Source organism: Brachyhypopomus gauderio, chromosome 14 (genome assembly GCF_052324685.1).
Source record: "Brachyhypopomus gauderio isolate BG-103 chromosome 14, BGAUD_0.2, whole genome shotgun sequence".
Classification (NCBI taxonomy): Eukaryota; Metazoa; Chordata; class Actinopteri; order Gymnotiformes; family Hypopomidae; genus Brachyhypopomus; species Brachyhypopomus gauderio.
Genome location: NC_135224.1, coordinates 5,856,031 through 5,878,694, shown reverse-complemented (window position 1 = coordinate 5,878,694; position 22,664 = coordinate 5,856,031). Strand labels below are relative to the sequence as shown.

The 22,664-nt window shown below is 42.3% G+C and overlaps 1 protein-coding gene across 1 annotated transcript; it reads left to right on the top strand.

Moving 5' to 3' along the window:
• Positions 1-2,034: 2,034 nt before the first annotated feature.
• On the top strand, positions 2,035-21,710 carry LOC143474517 (cell adhesion molecule CEACAM5-like). Its single transcript, XM_076972000.1, has 15 exons — positions 2,035-2,202; positions 2,779-2,814; positions 4,456-4,728; positions 12,752-13,024; positions 13,687-13,959; positions 14,588-14,860; positions 15,232-15,510; positions 16,139-16,417; positions 16,585-16,830; positions 16,911-17,015; positions 17,260-17,361; positions 17,447-17,488; positions 17,661-17,738; positions 18,985-19,047; positions 20,646-21,710. The coding sequence occupies exons 1-15, from the start codon at positions 2,172-2,174 to the stop codon at positions 20,651-20,653; spliced, it is 2,361 nt and encodes a 786-aa protein (XP_076828115.1). The 5' UTR covers positions 2,035-2,171; the 3' UTR covers positions 20,654-21,710.
• Positions 21,711-22,664: the final 954 nt, after the last annotated feature.

The window sequence follows — 22,664 nt, the reverse complement described above, 5'->3', positions numbered from 1 at the left end:
CAGGAGCTGAGAAGAAGCAGGACTGTACAGATGAGGAGATCAACCTTCACACTAGACACAGGTGCTTAGGTCCACTGGAGCTTTACTGATGATAACATGGTCAAACAATCCTAGTAAAAATAGGAGCAAATAGGCTACCAGGGATTAGGCACAAATTAGCAAGAGGTCAAGATACTAACTGGTGTGTAAGGCTCTGTGTGAAATAGCATACTACTTACTGCATACTCCACTCAGTATGTACTGTATAATGGATATTGGTCCCCATAGTAGTATGCAGTATTGTATTCAGGATGCAACAAACGCAAGTCATCCTACAAGGTCACGTGAATGTATTAATGTTAACGTCATACAGACGTGAAAGACGCAGTTCTTACAGTCACTATGAAGCCTTCAAAATTTCAGGTAGACCAGTAGAAAACCTCCAGTTCTACAGCTGTGCATTCTATGTGCTTCTCTGAGCAGTAATTCAGAATAGAAAGGTTTATAGAAGCAAACAGACAACAACACATGCAGAAGGAGGTGGTGCAGATACAACAGTTAATTTCTGGAAACCACAGCTGGTGCTCTTAGTCAGAATGTGGGGGAGGTTGATCGTGGGTAAGAAGTGTCAGGGGCCTCTGATTGCTTTGGGGACGGGCAGTGGCATGCAATGGTAGAAGAACCATTGTCCAGTAATTTTACTTGTTATTATTTGAAATAATGCTTAGTACATTGGGATGCGAAAGTTTGGGCACCCTTGTAAATTTTCCTGATTTACCTTTATAAATAATTGAATGTTTGGATAAAAAAATTCAGTTGAATATATCATATAGGGGACAAACACAGTGATATTTGAGAAGTGAAATGAAGTTTATATGATTTACAGAAAGTGTGCAATAATTGTCTAAACAAAAATTCAATGATTTATAAAGGTAAATCAGGAAAATTAACAAGGGTGCCCAAACTTTCGCATCCCACTGTATATTATCCAGCAGAGGCATCTCAGCACAGCAAGATCAGTGCACCATGAGTGATGTGAGGTCATGAGTGATGTGAGGTCATGACTGATGTGCCCAGGTGATTTCATCAATGAGGTCATCAATGAGGTCATCAATGACATGATCTCAACATTCCAATTCCACCAGCCAATTTGATGGGATCGTTTGCAAAAGAACAGTTGCAAAAAAAAAACACCCATTGCAAATGAATAAAAGTAACTTGTGAAACAGCCACACTAACGTGTCACGTACACCGTGTCAGACAGAGAAGAGGCATTCGATAAGGGGATGTGGTGTAGCTTCTTTTCTGATCTTGCCATGATGATGACAATTTTAAATATTGAGGAATTGAAACACAACGAACAGAAATACTTCCAGAAGTTGAGCTTTATTTAAACTTTGGGTAGTTGTATATGATGTTCAACATGATGGAAGAAAAGGATACAAACCTCAAGTAGTTTGGAGAATCTGGATGGTCTTCCAGACACTGGGCCAGTTTCAGTTTACCACAGCAGTGAGTCCCACCATGCATCTCCATGAACCATGATCGTCCACCACAGCAAGGACAGAGGGAGCTGCACAGATCAGCCATATTTCATTAGCCAACATCACCAGTTCTATGGGTAAAATCAACAAGCTGTTTAGAGTTTAACTGCATGAACACAGTATGCAGTTCACACTCTGACACGACACTAGAGAAGTCAGAAATATAAATGTGTCACATACAGAACCAGCAGCTGTTCACTCTCTAGTTCCTCCAACAAACTCACTGTTGCTTTTGCTCCTCACCAACATATCTGCGTATTTAATATTCTAAATTATTCAGTGTATAAGTACCACATATGAAGATGGCTTATACTTTACTTGTATTTAGTATATGCAGTTGTTTTCATCCCTAATGTGTCAGTCTTATTATTGAACAGCTGTCTTTGTTATTGTATGAGTCTGGGAGGTGTTTTGGGGTAGATGACTTATTTTCATTACATGCAACGTTCAAAACATGTTAATTTCACAGAATAGCTGATGAAGTAGTAGTTGTTTTCAACTCAAACACGTTTTCCTGAAAATGAGAGGCGTGTGAATGTTCATGTCTGTCTCTGCCCTGCTCTCTGTGTCTAACTGTAAGACCACAGGAAGTGCTCAGACTTTAAACCACATTATTGCTGTCAGTCAGCCAGTCAGTATTAGGATGGTATGGAGTTCAGACGTCTATCTGTGATGCTTTGTGAGTGAATTATGTCTTTGTCTTCATTACAGTGCATGCTAATATGTTGAAAGAGACGGTTTATGATGTTGTGTATGTGTGTGATAGTTGATTATATCAGAAGTTTAATTTCTCAGTTTGAACCTTTCAACTTTGTTATATTTGTTAGGCAGTGTTGTCAGCACTTCAATCATGTTAGTGACGGTATCAGTTGCAGGGGAGATTAAATGAAAAGTGCAAAGGAAATGTCTGTTTGACACGGTACAGAATAAAATGGTGAACAATATGAACGTTTGGTCCTTTGAGTCTCCATGAGTATCTGAGAATAATGTATGTGATGTTTGAAGCAGCATTAGCACAGATTCTGTTCAACTTGAGATGTTTAATCAAATTTAGCTCTGCAGGTATTTGGAGCCTGTGATACTGGTGTATATTTCCCGTTAATGCATAATGTCGTGTAATACTGGTGAATATTTCCCATTTGTGCATAATGTCCTGTGATAGTGGTTAAAATTTCACATTAGTGCATAATGTCCTGTGATACTAGTGAATATTTCACATTAATGCATAATGTCCTGTGTTTCTCTGCATTTGTAGTGCTGGTCCTGCTCATCTGTAGTGTACAAGCTGAAGGTGATTCACACTCATATCTTCACTTAGAGGTGGGCGGGTTTATTCACAAGGGCCAGTGGGACTGCACATGTAAAAAGTTTAAAACAGCTGGTTGGGTGGAATCAGATGTGTTTCCTGTTTGGTTGGAACTCACAGGCAAATAACCACAAGCTCAGTGTTAAAACAAAAACTGAAAGAGAAGTTCACACATGTTCACACTTTGAAAAGGAAGACCAGGCACAAACACACATGAAGAGGGGAGAGAGGAACAGGGAGAAACTCTAATACAAATATAAATTAATTTTAATGAGCCAGTGTGAGTTTCTACACCTACTAACTCTTTCAGGATCAGCTGACAAACAGTGACACACATGAACTGCATGAACACAACATGCTTAACTAACATTTGTATGATGAGTTCATTCAAACTCTGGCAACACTAGCAGTGTCAGTGCTGTTGGAGTGCACCTGTCTCACCAGAGTTCAAAGGTCAGCAGAAACCACTTCAGCTATTCTCATTTACCTTCTAATTATATATCATGAGTATCACACCAGTGGTAACCAAAGAAGTCAAATAAATCCTCAGACACCAAATAAATCCTCAGACCCAGACAAAGGTAACCTACATGCATAGATGCACAAAGAGAGTAGACAGGAACAGACAGCACCTCCTCACATATATGATCATGATTAAGATTAAATGGGAGGATAATATTTTATTTTAATATTTTTTATATTTATTTTGACACATTTTAAACGAGTTTTCTAAGTGATTTATGTGATGAACATTTTCCTCCTTATCCTGGTACATTTAACGATTCTGTCAGTGACACTGTAAACACAACAACCAGAACACTTGTTCTGAAGTTAAAATGAGGAAAGTGGTTTCAGTGAGTATAAGTTCAGCATTTTAAATCTCTTTCCTAAAATGGGAAAATGCACAGTACAGTAATTTTACTATCAGACTTTTCACTATCAGACTATCCAATCAGGCAAGGCACACTCCACTATCAGAGTATCCAATATCAGACTATCCACTATCAGACCATCAGACAATTCACTATCAGACTATCCACTATCAGACTATCCATTATCAGACTATGTTGTGGAGAGTCTGGGGAGAGTAAAGCTCCATAATAAAGGACCCTTCACGTCTCCTTCACTCCTCCTTTCAGTTTCTCCCATCAGGTCACTGTTAAGTTCCACTGGCTGAACAAACACTATGATAATTAATAGTAAGATCAATGCTGTTATTTACTGATAATTAGTAGCTGTCATGGTAAAAGACATTTTCACTACATCTCATTCAGCCTGTGGATCTTTATAGTAACAGTATGATGGGAGAAGCTGAAAGGATCAGTGAAGTGGGTGTGTGGGGTCCTGTATTACATATGTAGCTTTAATACAAAACCTGAGACCATGGGCTAAAGATACAGACATATGAACTAGGAGAGTTCATGTTCATGTATTAGATATGGAGTAGCAGTATGAACAGTTTAGTGATCATGTATGAAGGTGCTGATTCCTGTATGAGACCACAGTCAGCAGAACCAAAATACACAGACCAGTGGAGCTCTCACACTGGTTGTACTGGGAGTTGTATCTGTCTCTCGTCTTCTTGTTGCTATAGGCACACCACATTATTTTGTTATCTTTCCACAGAAAGACCAACAGCTGTGGTCTCCATAGATCCTGATCCACATGTATTTGTGGGAGAGACTGTCACTCTCACATGTGAGATAAAGGGAGGAGGTGACACTAAGTGGCAGTACAGCTGGATGAAAGACAGTTCAGTCAGTCCTATCAGCCATGAACAGGTGTACACAATTAGTGGTGTTGCAAAGTCTCATAAAGGTAAATACACCTGTACAGTAGCAAAGACAACAGGATCCCGCTACTCCCACACCAGTGATGCTGTTAGACTGATTGTATCAGGTGAGTCTGATTATCTCTTCATTAACCTCACCTCACTGTACACTCAATACTGTCTTCAGTGAGAATAGGTACCTTACAGTGGTGTCTTTCTTAACTTTACTATGATCAATCTGAAGTGATTATTTTTTATTATTGTTAATTTGCAACAACAAAACCAAAGCCCAGTATGAAAGTGAATTCTGATAAATCTGGAGACCGTCTTACTGTGAGAATACTCTCACTTCACCTCTACTGACAGTTACGTGTCTTACACTGTCATGGAGGTTAATTCTTCATTTTATATTAGGATGCCCATATTTTCATTGGGGGAAAAACAGGACATTTTTCAAGTTGCTTGCGTACTGACAGTCACGCTGTCTACATTGTGATTAAGAACAGGGCTGTCCTCTCACTGACTCTGTTCAGGGATTACAATACCTGTACATTTAAATTTTAATGGTCCATTGAAGGTCATTTAAAAACCAGGACATTTCCTCACTTAAAAAAAAAACCAGGGACGCCCGGGACAGGACGTGAAATATGGACATGTCCCGGGAAATATGGACATGTCCCGGGAAACACGGACGTTTGGTCACCCTATTTTATATTTGTACCCTGCCTTCGCCTGGTGATGCTGGGATTAGCTCCAGCCCCCCCGTGACCCCGACTAGCGGGATTAAGCAGAACAGATAATGAAATGAAATGGAAAAAAAATTAAGGACACTTTGCATAGTGCTGACTGATAAAGTGACTCATGAATGAGTTCATGATGAGAATGTCCATGATGAGAAAAGATCGCTCGTTTCCGGCGACGCTCGATTGGTAGCCAGTTACAGCAGCTCCTGCTCAAAGTGAGCTTTTTCTCTCCTTTTCTTTATCTTTTTATAGTATTATTTAAGTTCAATTGTACTCTTTACACTGTCCGCACACCATGGACATTAAACTAGGGAACTTTGCACTTTTGTTTGTTTTGTTGTTTTCGTTTATTACACATGCGACTGCAGAGCCTGCCGGGGGTTTCTTTGTTTACAACCGTGACCAGCTGCTAGCCTTTATCATAGCAAGGCTACATCTAGATGAACGACCCGAGATCACCCGCGAGCTGCAGAGGAAGTGCCGGGGGTGCTTTGCGGGTGTTCAGTGCCGGGCGAGAAGGAGACGCTACAAACCGGTTCCTCCTTCTGTCATCATGGGGAGTGTGAGATCTCTCCCCAATAAGATGGATTAGTTAGCTGCGCTGACCCGACACCAGAGGGAATACCGTGAATGTAGCCTGATACTGTTTACAGCTGTTTAGCTCCGGACACGGTCGTCTCTCTGGACGGATTCCACCTCATACGGGCGGACAGGACAGCGGAGAGCGGTAAGAGGAAAGGAGGAAAACTGGCAGTGTTAGTGAATGATAGAGGGTGTAACTCTGGGCACATCACTATTAAAGGGCAAACCTCCTGCAAAGATATTGAACTGTTAGCTGTTGGCATCTTACTATCTCCCACGGGAGTTCTTGCATACTATCGCAATATGTACCCCCGTCTGCTGACTCTGCCTGTGAGATCCTGCACGCAGCTGTGAGCAGGATCCAGACCCAATACCCACAGGGTCCAAACCCAACACCCACAGGATCTCCTCATCTCAGGAGATTTCAATCACTCATCTCCTTTCTCAACTTTGAGCTCTTCCTTCACCCAGTACGTCACCTGCCACACCAGAGACAATAAAACAATTGACCTGTTCTAAGCCAGTACAGAGGGGGCATATGACTCTTCACCCCTCCCTCCCCTGGGCAGATCAGATCACAACCTAGTTCATCTCCTGCCTGTGTACAAACCCCTCGTACACAGAGAGCCAGCCGTCACTCACACAGAGAAGAAATGGACTACAGAGGCTGATGAGGCTCTGAAGGACTGTTTCAGCACAACACTGTGGGAGGAACTGTGTGAGCCTCACAGAGACGATATTGAGGGCCTCACACACTGCATAACGGACTATGTCAATGTCTGTGTGGAAAACACTGTACCCACCAGGACTGTACAGTGTTTTTCCAACAACCTGATATAAAGACTATCCTGAAGGAGAAAGAAGAGGGTTTTTAGATCAGGTCACAAGGAGGAGATGAAGTCTGCAGAAGGAGCTGAGGAGGAAGATCAGAGAAGGTAAAACCATCTACAGGAGGAAGATGGAGGACCAACTGCAGTAGAACAACGTCAGGGGAGTCTGGAATAGTCTCAACACTACTTCAGGTCACAAGTCTGACTCACAGTGGAGTCTGGAATAGTCTCAACACTACTTCAGGTCACAAGAAGTCTGACTCACAGTGGAGTCTGGAATAGTCTCAACACTACTTCAGGTCACAAGTCTGACTCACAGTGGAGTCTGGAATAGTCTCAAAACTACTTCAGGTCACAAGTCTGACTCACAGTGGAGTCTGGAATAGTCTCAACACTACTTCAGGTCACAAGAAGTCTGACTCACAGTGGAGTCTGGAATAGTCTCAACACTACTTCAGGTCACAAGAAGTCTGACTCACAGTGGAGTCTGGAATAGTCTCAACACTACTTCAGGTCACAAGAAGTCTGACTCACAGTGGAGTCTGGAATAGTCTCAACACTACTTCAGGTCACAAGAAGTCTGACTCACAGTGGAGTCTGGAATAATCTCAACACTACTTCAGGTCACAAGAAGTCTGACTCACAGTGGAGTCTGGAATAGTCTCAACACTACTTCAGGTCACAAGAAGTCTGACTCACAGTGGAGTCTGGAATAGTCTCAACACTACTTCAGGTCACAAGAAGTCTGACTCACAGTGGAGTCTGGAATAGTCTCAACACTACTTCAGGTCACAAGAAGTCTGACTCACAGTGGGGGACCAGAAGTGGATGAATGAACTCAATCTCTTCTTCAATAGGTTTGATCATTCTCCTGCTCCCCCCACTACACAAACACCACGGCTGGATTCTCCATCTGGCACTACCAGCATGCTGCCCTCCCCCCACTCCCACACCCGCCCTGCCCCCCCCCACTCCCACACCCACCCTGCCCCCCCCACTCCCACACCCACCCTGCCCCCCCCCACTCCCACACCCACCCTGCCCCCCCCCACTCCCACACCCACCCTGCCCTCCCCCACTCCCACACCCACCCTGCCCTCCCCCCACTCCCACACCCACCCTGCCCTCCCCCCACTCCCACACCCACCCTACCCTCCCCCCACTCCCACACCCACCCTGCTCTCCCCCCACTCCCACACCCACCCTGCTCCCCCCCCACTCCCACACCCACCCTGCCCTCCCCCACTCCCACACCCACCCTGCCCTCCCCCCACTCCCACACCCACCCTGCCCCCCCCCCCCCACTCCCACACCCACCCTGCTCTCAGCCACCTCCTGCTGACACAGACTCCAGCACTCAGTCCCCCCACTCCAGTCTGACACTGACAACATCCCAGGTGAGATGTGCACTGAAGAAGATAAAGGTCAGGAAAGCTGCAGGTCCAGATGGCATCAGCTCAAGGCTCCTGAAGACCTTTGCCAATGAGCTGTGCGGAGTGACCCGGTACCTTATTAATCTCAGCCTGAGGTTAGGGAGAGTCCCACAGCTGTGGAAAACATCCTGCGTGGTACCCCAAACCCCAAAGACCTCAACAGCTACAGGCCGGTAGCACTAACATCTCACCTGATGAAGACCCTGGAGAGACTGCTACTTGTCCACCTCCGCCCACTGTTGAGTTCATCAATAGACCCACTTCAGTTTGCCTATCAACCTGGCATCGGGGTGGAGGATGTCGTCACCCTCCTGCTACCAGAGATGGGGACTCGAGTTTGGGACTCGGACTCGAGTCGCACTTAAGTCGCATATACAGTGACTTCAGACTCGACTTTGACTTGCATTCAAAAGACTTGCGACTCGACTTGGACTCGTGATTTGAGACTCGTGAACAATCTTTTATTTGTAATGTTCTTTTGTGTTTCATTTGACAACCTTTTCTCCGCCTGTGTGTATGCTTTTTACTTCCCGCTGACGTAACATTTTCGTCATATTTTTCGACGGTTGCGACGCGTCAAGTATTTCGCATGTGACCGTTGCGCGCGACTCCGCACACCTCAAACCTGGCGCAAAACATCGCGATCATGGCGGCGCTGGTGAGGACGCTCGCTTCTGTTCCACCATTCATAATAAGTTTTGGGTACAAAACAAGTACAAGTAGCAAATAGAAGAGCAGCAAACTGCAGCGTGTGTGGCATAAAAATACAGGACGCTGGTTCCACCACATCTAATTTTATTCACCACCTGAAAACCCACCCGGAAAGGTTAGTCACTGCCTGAAAGGTTATTAGCAATATTGCAATATTGGTATTGACTTGCCACCAGTGGTGGCAGTAGAGAGGGTGTTCAGTCATGGAGGTCTCATAATGCGCCCTCACCGAGCCAGGATAAGTGCAAGTACCCTGTCAATCCTGATCTTTTAAAAATGTAATGCGTTAGTTGCATAAACAGTTTCCTTGTATTGGAAACTGAAAGACACCTTGAAGTTCAAATAGATTGTGTTTGATCCAGTTCATTAGGAGACAAATAGTTGTTGCTGCAGGGCTTTTTATGTCAGAATCATTATTATTGTAAAATTTGAATTCTGTTTTTAATTTTTATTTTATAATCACTAATTTGGTTGCTATTTTCTTTATATGCAGACCTTTCATATATTATATAGTTAAAATGTGATTTTTTAATTTCACAGCCCTCTGTCACGTCTAGCCCTTCCCTCCTCCCTGGTCCCGCCTAGCTCCTCTCTCCCATTCGTTCCTCCCTCTGTCTGTCACGCCCCCGTCTTTAGTGCCCACACCTGTGTCTCGTTTGCTCCCCTGTTTTAGAGTATATAGTCCCCTCAGTTTTACTCCCCTGTGTTGGTCATTGTGTTTGCCAGGTCCCTGTTCTCCGTATGCTTTTTCCCTCTCCGCGGTCTGTGTCCTGTAGCCTGTGCGTTCTCTTCACGTTTCCCCGTGTTGGTTGGATTAGTTAGTTTGTCTTCCTTGTTTTATCTTGTTTCTCTTTGTAGGTTTGTAGGTTTAGTTTGTAGTAGTGTTTCCTTGTGTATGCATGCATGTATGTATCCGTGTTCTCTGATCTATCCCGCCCCGTTTCAAGGTGTATGTTAATGTTTCTAGTAGTTATGTTTAATGCTTCTGAGTATTGGTCTACGTTTTGTTAATGTGTCTAGCTATTGTGTTTCATGCTTCTATCTGTAGGTCGGTGTTTTAGTGATGTGGTTCTGTCCTGTTTAGTCGTGCCTGAGCTTTGTGTTTCTATATTATTATAGGTCTGTCGTGGCGTGTTTGAACTCTGTCTGTTTAGTTATTCTCACAAGTCTGTCGCTTGTTCACCATAGTTTACTTACCCCTTTGTCTAGTTATTTTCCTTTGTGAGATCTGTTGCCTGTCTTATTTAATAAATTATTCGATACTTGCGTTAGCGTCACACCCGCCCCTTTTATTCGTTACACCCTCCTTTATCTTTTAGAACAAAATATAGCAGATGTTCTACTGAAAGAAGAGAATATTGTATCCAGAAAAATGACAATTTTGTAAGAAAAATACTTTTTGGAGAAAAATACGGATACAAAATTTATCTGGAAAACATTTGTGTGTGCGTGCGCACTTTTAAAAATTGTATTTCTTCATTAACTAGTTTAAGCTATTATACATCGGAAGTGTCATAAAAGACCATTACAACTATACAGTGATTTGCGACTACAGTGTCACTCAAATATTTGGGACTTGACTTGGACTTGAGGTCAAAGACTTGAAGTTTGACTTGGACTTGAGATCAAAGACTTGAGACTTGACTTGGACTTGCAAAAAATGACTTGTGAGCATCTCTGCCTGCTACACAGATCTCTGTCCCACCTGGAGGCCACTGGGAGCACCAGTGCTTTCAATACCATCCGACCCTCCTGAAGGACAAGCTGGAGTACACTGGACTGGACCACCACTTCACCACATGTATTCTGGACTACCTCACTAACCGACCGCAGTACGTGAGGACAAAGGGCTGTCAGTGTGACACTGTTGTCTGCAGCACGGGGGCTCCACAGGGAACAGTTCTTGCTCCCTTCTTGTTCACCCTTTACACTGCAGATTTACAGTACAGTTCTACCAGCTGCCACCTGCAGAAGTTCTCTGATGTCTCTGCTATCGTTGGTCTCATCAGTGATGGAGATGACGGGGAGTACAGAGGACTGACGCAGGACTTTGTGATATGGTGCCAGAAGAACCGCCTGCAGATCAATGCAGGTAAAACTAAAGAACTGGTGGTGGATTTCCACAGGACTAAACACTCTCATCCTGTTCCTGTAAACATCCAGGGCACAGACATGGAGATTGTGAGGTCCTACAAATATCTTGGTGTCCACCTTAACAACAAGGTGGACTGGACTGACAACACAGCTGCTCTCTACAGGAAGGGTCAGAGCGGACTGTATCTCCTAAGGAGACTCAGATACTTTTGTGTGTAGGGGTCACTCCTGAGGTCCTTCTTTGATGCTGTGGTGGCATCAGCCATATTTTATGGAGTGGTCTGCTGGGGTAGCAGCATCTCCACCGCTGACAGGAAGAGACTGGACAGGATCATAAGGAAGTCCAGCTCTGTCCCCGGGTGTCCTCTTGACCCAGTGGAGGTGGTGGGAGACAGGAGAATGAGGACTAAGCTTAAACACATGCTGAAGAACCTGTCCCACCCCATGCACCACTCTCTGACCGCACTAAGCAGCTCCTTCAGTGCCGGGCTGCTACACCCGCGGTGTGTGAAGGAGAGATACTGCAGGTCCTTCCACACGCCGTCAGACTGTATAACACACGCTGCTCTCAACAGCCTGAAGTAAATGTTTAACATTGCTACCACATGCAGAACAATGTGCAATCAATACAGCAAATGTACAATGTTCAATGTGTCTATGTGCAATTTCTCACCATTCATTAGATTATATTTTTCAATATCATTATATAATTTGTACACCTTGTATATATAGATTTTTGTTTTTAATTTTTTTCTTATATATTGTTTTCATACTTTTCTGTCCCTTCCTCTCAGCTGCTGTAACATTTCAAATTTCCCTGTTGTGGGATTAATAAAGGATTATCTTATCTTATTGTATGATGGTGTACAGGTATGCAGGAAGAGGTGTGACTGATAAATGAGACCAGTCAGTGGATTCTAGGAAGGGTGTGACAATTTCATTGGTTCAAAGAGTAATCTGTTTAGTTGCTTAATTCCTATCTTTGTACATCAGTAATTAGCCTAAGTACATCAGTAATTACAAAACATATGTTTTGTCATGACATATGTGATAGGTGTAGGTGTACAGAGGATTGTAACTAGTTATAATCACTTCAGGGGATCAGGTTAGGATCACAATTCTACATGTTCCAGGTGAGTTGAGATGATCAGGGAGATTTGGTCCAGTCTAGCACTTAACACTCCTTTATTCGACAGGGGGCTGTGGCTTCCGGTAGAGAGTACGCTGTGCGCAATTGGCTGCCGCTTCTCGCCGGTGTGTGTGATTGGTTGTCTGTGATTGTACCTGTGTTAAATTGTAAAGCGCCTTGGGTATTCAGAAAGGTGCTATATAAATCGAACATTCATTCATTCATTCATTCATTCATTCATCTGATCTAGGAGAAATCACTCACATGTGATCTAGGAGAAATCACTGGTATCTAATCTAGGAGAAATCATTCACATGTGATCTAGGAGAGATCACTATAACATGTGAGATATGGAGTAGCAGTACAGATGGATTAGTGATGATGTAAATAAGGAGGAGACCACAATCCATAATGTTTATCAGATACATAAACATGATTATTCCTGTATGAAAACACAGCCAGCAGAGTCAACATACTGGTTACACTGGATCTCTCACATCTTGTTTCAATAGAGGCAGCTCTGGTTTTGTGATACCAGCAGGTTTATAGGTACATAGATACGTGAACTGCTTCATCAAATGTAGTGATTTTAGTAGACATTTAAAAATTATTGTGTAATCTTTCCACAGCAAGACCAAAAGCCATGGCCTTCATAGATCCTGATTCACATGTATTTGTGGGAGAGACTGTCACTCTCACATGTGACATAAAGGGAGGAGGTGTATCTATGTGGCAGTACAGCTGGATGAAAGACAGTTCAGTCAGTCCTGTCAGCCATGAACAGGTGTACACAGTCAATGTTGTTACAAAGACCAATGCAGGTAAATACACCTGTAGAGGAACATTTGCAGGAGGATCTCGCTACTCCCACACCAGTGATGCTGTTACACTGACTGTATCAGGTGAGTCTGATCATCTCTTCAATATTCATTAACCTCAACCTCACCTCACCGTACACTCACTACTGTCTTCAGAGAGAATAACACAGGCAGCAGAGTAAAATGCGGGACGTGACCGGAGAATGCAGTTTTCTCATGAGCCTGATCACTTGATCGCGGTGACAGCGCCATCTACTGCTCTGGCAGTGATGCTAATATGGGTTTGATTCCTAGCTAACATGTTTATAATTGTAATTGTAAATGTAACACAGTTAAAGTATTAAAGTAATGGAAAATATGTAGTGAAGTAAAAGTGGAAGTAGAATAAATAAAAAAAGTAAAGTACAGATACAGCATTTTAGTACTTAAAAACAATAGTGAAGTAGTTCTTCTTCGTTACTATACATCTCTGCAAACCAGGCATATAGATAAAACAAATTTCATGTAACTTATTCTGACAGACCTCAAATGTTGGCAAAATATGGAAAATGGAGATAAACAGGATAAAAGTAAAAGGTGCCCATTTGGGACGTTACACTCGTACTGTTAGAGATTTGTATATTCATTATAAACACATCATAAGATGTGAAACTGTTAGTGCATTTATATTGTTCACCCAGCAGGATTTGATTCAGACATCAAGTGAAAAATCTAAATACCCAGTACTTTGCAATATATCTCAACAGATAAACCCAAACCAACAGTGAGTGTGAGTCCTCAGAGCTCCGTCTACACTGGAGATACAGTTATTCTGAAATGTGAGGTGCAGCCGTTTGTAGGATGGAAGTTTATCTGGTACAGAAACAACACTCCACTCACTAAATGGACCAGTGTATATGATCACACAAACACAATAAGTGAGAAAATGTCTACTGTAGGACGTTTCATGTATGACTGCGGTGCAAAAAGGAGAAACCTCTACATGTATTACAGTAATAAAGTCACAATCACAGTAACAGGTATGTTTTCCTGTGTCATTTCCCTAGTACTATAGCTTGGAAATTTGAAAAATGTCATATTTATAATATTTAAATATTTATATTAATCATGAGAGTGTATGTTGCAGACACAATTTTGGAAAGCAAGACCACAGTATTATAGTACACAGTGTAACTGCAGCAGGGAGGGGTGAGAGGTGAAGGGTTTGATTGATCATCTTCATTCTCTATAATGCAAACAAACAAACAGAAATTAAAAGGCCGTCGAGGCAGCAGAGAAGCTCAGAGCTCTCAGTGACATCTAGAAGCATCTATGCACAGTGTTGGTGCGTCACTGACAGTCTTGAATGCAGCAGACTCAGTTACAGGGACTGTAGTCTCACTGTGCTGAGCTGAATGCACAGCATTGAGGGCAGGAACCTGTGCACCTTAAATTGGGCTTTAAAGAGGATGATAATTAATAACCAACAGGTAAATGTAATTATTAATAGTGAGATGCTGATGACAGAGGGAGTGGTTGTGAGGAAGGGTGTGTGAGTGGGCGTGTCCTTGTCAGACTGGGACCAGCGCACCATCACACACAGATGTGTTAACAGCCTCATCAGTGCTTTTTAGTTGACGTTAGAAATATCCTGTTTTCTTTCCACAGAAAGACCAACAGCTGTGGTCTCAATAAAACCTGATCCACAGGTATTTGTGGGAGAGACTGTCACTCTCACATGTGACATAAAGGGAGGAGGTGCCACTAGGTGGCAGTACAGCTGGGAGAAAGAGAGATCAAACAGTCCAGTTTTCCATGAACAGGCATACACAATTAGTGGTGCTCAGCAGTATCATACAGGTAAATACACCTGTAGAGGAACAGAGGCAGGAGGATCCCGCTACTCCCACACCAGTGATGCTGTTACACTGACTGTATCAGGTGAGTGTGGTCTAATCTTTATTTATTATTAATCACAACATCACATGACCACCATGAAGTCACACTGAACTGAAATAACCTCATGCCACATTGACCTGAAATTGACTTGTTCTGGTTGAGTGAGATACATTAACTGAACATACCAGTGGTGTAAAACCAGCAGTAGTTCTGTAGTCCATCAGTCTGAGTTAAATACTTCACTGTCAGGTTCAGGTCACCAGCAGATCAGATCAGCATTAGTTCCTCCTCAGGTTGAGATGTTCCATCCTAGTGTAGTGTGTGTCTCTGTTAAATCATGACTGTGGTAAAGCTTCTGGAAGCAGTGTGTGAACTCACTTTATGTCCTGAACCATTTGATTAATCTCCATCAGCAGTGAAACCTAAACCTGAACTCACATCCAGCCTTCAAGGAGCTGCACTGATAGGAAACCCAGTGACTCTGTACTGTAAGCTGGAGCAGTCTGCTGGGTGGAGGTTTTACTGGTCCAAACACACACAGAACCCAGAGAATGAGACCAGCACTGAAACCAGCTCCACCACCATCAGCTCAGTGATGCCCTCTGATGGAGGCCAGTACTGGTGCAGAGCTGGAAGAGGAAACCCAGTCTACTACACACACTACAGTGATGCACTCTGGGTAAATGTTACTGGTAAGGATGTTTCTGCTAAGTGATGGTATATACTGGTGAACACATAAACAGCATCCATACAGCAGAGGAGACACAAGGCTGGTTTAGACTGATGGGTTGATGACTGCACAAAAGAAGCTTCACTGAGTTCCAGCTACAGACACAGGCAGGATCTCCCAGTGGCAACATGTGTCAGTACCAGCATAAGTGGGGGAGTAGAGCACCACCTTTAGACTGGAACACAGTGTTAAGATCCCAGTACATAATGTTAATAATGTTGTGTTAAGATCCCAGTACATAATGTTAATATTGTTTTGTTAAGATCCCAGTACAAATGTGAATAATATTGTGTTAAGATCTCAGTAGAGTTATGTTAATAATGTAGTGTTAAGACAATGCAACTAACAATATAGTGTTAAAATATAATACAGTTAACATTATAGCATTGGGGTAATATCAGGTGTGTGTTTGTGTGGTTAGGAGGAAGGCAGTTCATTTCACAAATTACATCATGTATTTACTTTACCACACCACAGTCTGAATGTCTGAATATTTTTTGTTAGTTAAACTGTCAGATTCCCTGTGATACAGTGAACTGTTCATTTATTTAGCAGCTTTCTACAATGTCTGATCTGTCTGCCTTTGACAGGTGTGTCTTCTCTAGTGTCTCTGATCATCAGTCCCAACAGAAGTCAACACTTCAGTGGTCACTCTCTCTCACTGAGCTGTGAGGACCAGAGTCACTCTACTGCATGGACAGTCCTGCAATACACACAGAACAGGAGAGTGTTAGATTGTTCATCAGGCTGGGGATCAGTTACAGGATCTACATGCACCATCAGCTCTCTCTCCACATCCCACACTGGAGTCTACTGGTGTCAGTCTGAATCTGCAGGGAGCAATAATCCTGTCAACATCACAGTGCATGGTCAGATTTCAATACTTTTATTTTATTTGAATCCAGTATAAGACTAAACATAGAATACAATAAATCTACAACATTTTGTTTGTAGTATTAAATGAATAATATTCCATGCATTTAAAAATACCTGTGTGCATTTTCCACACTTTGTTTTCTGTGTCTCTTTTTCACAGATGGTGATGTGATCCTGGACAGTCCTGTCCACCCCGTGACTGAGGGAGATTCTCTCACTCTACGATGTTTATGCAGCCAGACACCTTCAAACCTCACAGTGTCCTTCTATAAAGATGGATCACCCTTTCAGACCCAGACCACAGGACAGATAACCATCCCTGCTGTCTCAAAATCAGACGAGGGTCTCTACTACTGTAAATACCCAGAGAGTAGAGAGTCTCCACACAGCTGGATCTCAGTCAGAGGTGACAAATCCATCTCTTGATATTTGATTTATTTTCCATCATTTCATTAGACCTAAAGTGCTCTTGTACATTTATTTTAGGTTCTGGGTCCAGTGATGTACCAGTTGGGTTGATCGTGGGACTCTGTTTAACCCTGTTGTTCATTATCTTACTTATCTTACTCTGGAGCTTTAAGAAGAACAAAGGTTTGAAAGCAGACAGTTTCCTGTAGCATGTGGTAGTTTTATAGACTATCTAAAGACAAATGAACTCTCTACACCATGGTGAATGTGCTCTTCAGTGTGATATCAATAACGTTTGTCTATCAAATGTCAATTTAATGGATAAAAAGTTTTTTATAATTTTTCCCAAATGTGTAGTGAATACACATTAATGAAAGACCATGTAAGTGATTGTGTTAACTCTACTGCCGTTTTACTGTGTGAGAAGGTTCAGGATCTCCGTCTCCCCCTACTGGACATCAGCAGAACACTAGCCAGAGCTGCTCTGGGCCTGGGAGTTCTCTTTCAGGACCTTCACTGCTACAGCCAGGTTGGTCTGTGTTTCTAATGAACCTTCCAGCTTTTGTGTGTGAATTAACACATTTATTTACAAGGCCTTATTTCCTCTTTAACAGGCAGCGATCATGTTTATGCCAATGTTGGTAATAGGATTACAGGTAGAGATCATCTCAAAGAAATTTCACTCTGTGTTTGATTTGTACTGCTTCATCCAACAGTGTGTACACACTGTGACTAATAAAACACATTAGAAATAACAATAACTCTGTATGTCTGAGATTTATCTTGACTACTAATTCATCAAATGGATCTGATGTCTGGTTTTGATAGCAGATAACACATCAACTGGACCACTGGATGGAACATATGCCCTAATTGAGCTGAAAAACTTCAGACGTCACATTAAAGGTAAATACCACCGACTACACTTTATTTTGAAAGATGAACAAATGGAGGGAGAGATGACACTGATTCTTTATATCAAACTATACTGCCCTAAATCATTAATTATTTTATTTTTATGTGATGATACTATATGTCGGTCAAAGGATGTGATTTACTCCTTTGAAACCAAAAATCCAAAGAGCAAAGGTAAAAATACCAAAACCCCTTTAAAGAACAGTTTTACCACGTGTGTTTGTGTGTTTTAAACTCAAATTTTAAACTCGAATTTAAAATGATATGACAGTAGATGAAAATGAAGAAAATCAGTTTATTTTCTCTTTAATAGAGAAAGAGATGGGATTTATGCTCTAATTGAAATACAAACAGGTAGAATTGTTGTACACACACACACACACACACACACACACACACACACACACACACACACACACATACAGACATCCTGTCCAAAAAAGCCACTGCCTGGCTTTAACTAAGCAGATAGGTAAGAGACGTTGGAAAATTACTGCATGGGGAATTATGATTTCATAACAACCTTGCAACAAGTGATTTATCCCTAACTGATGCACTGAATAGCTTCTCATTTGTTAAACAGCTATGTGGAAAGACACATGCTGTGGTTGTGGAAAAGATGATAATATGTTTCAGAAAGGAAAACTATTGTGTTTTTGTTGTTTGTGGTAAAGTTCACACCTGTGTTGTTGTTGTTTGTGATGAAAGCTCACTCCTGTGTTTTTTGTTGTTTGTGGTCAAAGCTCACTCCTGTGTGTTGTTGTTTGTGATGAAAGCTCACTCCTGTGTATTTTGTTGTTTGTGGTCAAAGCTCACTCCTGTGTGGTGTTGTTTATGGTGAAAGCTCACTCATTTGTGTTGTTGTTTGTGATGAAAACTCACTCCTGTGTATTTTGTTGTTTGTGGTGAAAGCTCACACCTGTGTGATGTTGTTTATGGTGAAAGCTCACTCATTTGTGTTGTTGTTTGTGGTAAAAGCTCACTCCTGTGTGGTGTTTGTGGTGAAAGTTCACTCCTATGTCGTGTTGTTTGTGGTGAAAGCTCACTCCTGTGTGTTGTTGTCGGTTGTGGTGAAGGTTCACTCCTGTGTGGTGTTGTTTATGGTGAAAGCTCACTCCTGTGTGTTGTTGTTTGTGGTGAAAGCTCACTCCTGTGTAGTGGTGTTTGTGGTGAAAGCTCACTCCTGTGTGTTGTTGTTTGTGATGAAAGCTCACTCCTGTGTGTTGCCCATTGTTAGGGAAGACCAGTGAGGCCAGTGGGAGTGCGTGTGTACTGTACTCAGAACTGAAACAGACGTCAGGTAATGGTGAACATTACAGCACCACAGCTCTGCTTCATAAACACCAGACAGTGGTAGTGGGCACAACACCACTGATCACCATGCCATATGTTGGGCACATGAGGAAAACACTGATTTATGTATTGACCTTTGATCTCTTTGTTACTTTTTTGGCCTATATATGTATATGTATAACTACACAGTACTTTAATTACAGTACAGAACTAAACAGTACTGTAGTCTAGTACAGTACTAAACAGTACTATAGTAAAGTGCAGTACTAAATTACAGTACTATAGTAAAGTGCAGTACTAAATTACAGTACTATAGTACAGTCTGGGACTACAGTACATACCAGTCCTTTTGCTCTTCACTGTACATCTTGGACACACATATTTGCATATTTTTTTAATGATCATGTTAACAACCATAACCACAAAATTATCAAAACTGTGTAAAACATTTAATGATGGGAGATGGGGTGAAACAGTGTATATGAGGGGGGAAAGACTCAAGAGACTCATGAGTCAGTGTTTATGTTAATATATGGATATGTCTATATTCATATGTATCTCCTTTCAAATGCGTAGAAAAGCCATAATTCAATGATCCCTTTCTCAGTCCAGTAGACTAGATTACTGTAACTCCTTGTTGGCTGGAATTATCTCCTCCTCACTCCATAAACTTCAGATGGTACAAAACTGCTGCTCAGCTACTCACCTGCACTCATGACATCACACCTGTTCACCATCATCTCCACTCATGACATCACACCTGTTCTCCATCATCTCCACTCATGACCACATCACACCTGTTCTCCATCATCTCCACTCATGACCACATCATTTACATTTATGGCATTTGGCAGACGCCCTTATCCAGAGCGACTTACATTTTAATCTCATTTTTTATACAAGTGAGCAATTGAGGGTTAAGGGTCTTGCTCAGGGGCACCTCAGTCATGGCCTCAGGTCTGGGAATCGAACCCAGGACCCTTTGGTCACAAGACCAGTTCCCTAACCACAAGGCCATGACTGCCCATCACATCACACCTGATCTCCATCATCTCCACTCATGACCACATCACACATGTTCTCCATCATCTCCACTCATGACCATATCACACCTGTTCTCCATCATCATCTGGAGAGTGTTGCTGGGTTTGTAAGGACGGAGAAGTTCAGACATGCAGGATGAAGTGAAGCTATTAAAAGCTTCACAAGTGAGTAGAAAGACGTTGACTCAAACGCGATATTTTACAAGAAGCCTAGTTGAGATCTTTGAGACCAGGTGTAATATGGGTGTGACAGCGAGTGTGAGTGAGAAGGCAGGGAGCAGCATTGAGTCTGGACCATCTGGAGTCTGTGGAGTGAGGAAGAACTGATCCCTGCAAGAAGAGAACAGTTCCTTAACATTTCCTAGATTAACCTGTAGGGCATGCTTAAAGAAGTGCCCTATAGGACAAAATAAATTTACATTTAAAATGAACATTTCTTAATGTTTTAAACACTGAGGCATGAAGTTTGTTTTTAAAAACTTCCATGCAGTTTCCACAACAATGTGTGTTGTTCTTTCAAGTAATTTGTCAAGATATTTTATAAAGTTTCTTTCTCTTCTAGGTCTCTAAAGGAAGAGGAATATTGTGGAACTTAAAGAGTGTCAGAGCTGCCAGTGTCAGGCTATATCAGCATGTGCTAACAACTATGCTCAGTGTAGTTTTTGGAGATCATGTTGTTGTTCAGTTCCCTGTGGTCTTGCTGTACACAAGCTTTTTCAAGGTCCTGTTTGTGGTTTTAGGGAACACGAGGAAGCAGGATCTGAACTGAAGGTATTTGGGTTTGTATACCCTAACCTTGCCAATTTGGCCTTCCAGTATATACAGTATCAATCCAATCAAAACTGCACAGTCAAGAGTAACGATGCGTTATTATAATTTTTGATCATGCTAAACTTTTATGTTTTTATAAGGTTTTATCTCCTCATACTTAATTGTAAAATTTCATTTTTATTGATCACATTAACATTTGTGTTATTCTTGTATATAACTTTAGTTATTCCCTTTACATAAACTTGTTTTTGATAGCATAAGAAAAAAACAAAATTTATAGGGCAATTCATTTCTTAACATATTCCAGAGGATTTATGAGATTGTATGACAATCTGGTACTATTATCCTGGTACTATTGCCACAAATTGTAACAAATAGTCTATTCTGTGTTTCTAGAGGTGCTAGTCTGGGTTAAAAGCATGTGGCTGTTCTTGAAACCCATATGGGCAACATGGTGCTTTGGTTGTTAGCATGTTTGCCTCTCACCACTGGGGTCTTGGGTTCAAGTTCCTGAGTGGAGTTTCCATGTTCTTCCTGTGTTTGTGTGGGTTTCCTCCGGGGTCTCCGGTTTCCGCCCACAGTCCAAAGACATGGAGGTTAGTTAGGCTGGGATGAGGCTGGGATGAGTCACATTAGGAGCGTATCAGGAGTGTTGGGATGAGTCACAATAAGGGTGTATCAGGGGTGCTGGGATGAGTTACATTAGGGGCGTATCAGGGGTGCTGGGATGAGTTACATTAGGAGCATACAGGGCTGCTAGGATGAGTTACATTAGGAGCATACAGGGCTGCTGGGATGAGTTACATTAGGGGTGTATCAGGGCTGCTGGGATGAGTTACATTAGGGGCGTATCAGGGGGTGTAGGGATGAGTCACATTAGGGGCGTATCAGGGGTGCTGGGATGAGTCACATTAGGGGCGTATCAGGGGTGTTGGGAGGAGCCAGTGCAGCAGAGATGGGTTGAGGCTGTATTATACTATTGGGTGTCAGTTAGGACTCTATCGAATCAAATCAAATATATTTGTATAGCGCTTTTCACAACACATGTTGTCACAAAGCACTTTACAGGATGTACAGGGTTAACAATACTATGGGTCCAGATCCCTAATGAGCAAGCCAAAGGCCACAGTGGCGAGGAAAAACTCCCTATGATGGTGGGGAATAGGAAGAAACCTCGGGAGAACCAAGACTCAAAAGGGAACCCATCCTCCATTGGGCGGCCCGTTAACACACGAATTACACAAAATACAGACAAATACACAAGTCACACACAAATCACACAATCAGACTAAGTAAAAGGTAAAAATTAAAGTTCTTGGCTTTGATATTGTCACTGTAAATGTCTGTTGATGAACGCCAGGCTTTCATTCCGTGTCGGAGCAGTGATGCTGGTATTGTAGGCTCTGACTGCAGTGCTACTCCCCAGGTGAACCTCAGAGAAAAGATACATGATGTGGTGAATATGTAACAGATTAATCAAAGGCCAAAGTAAACAGATAGGTTTTTTCAAAGTAAACAGATAGGCACTCTATAGTGTGTAAAGATGGACTCTGACAGATCTAGCTATGCCACAGAGCCAGAAGGAGACATGATGGCTCCCTGGGACATCAGCACTCCGCTGATCTCAACAAACTTGAGAAACATAAATGAGGTGAAGTGACAGGATCATGACATCCCAGTTTACCAAAACTCTCACATCCCACAAAACCCCAGATCTACACATTCATCTAAGATGAGAAATAAGACGTTTCTTGACTATATAAACAGGTTTTCAGTCAAGGCTTAAATATTGAGATTGTGTCTGAATCTC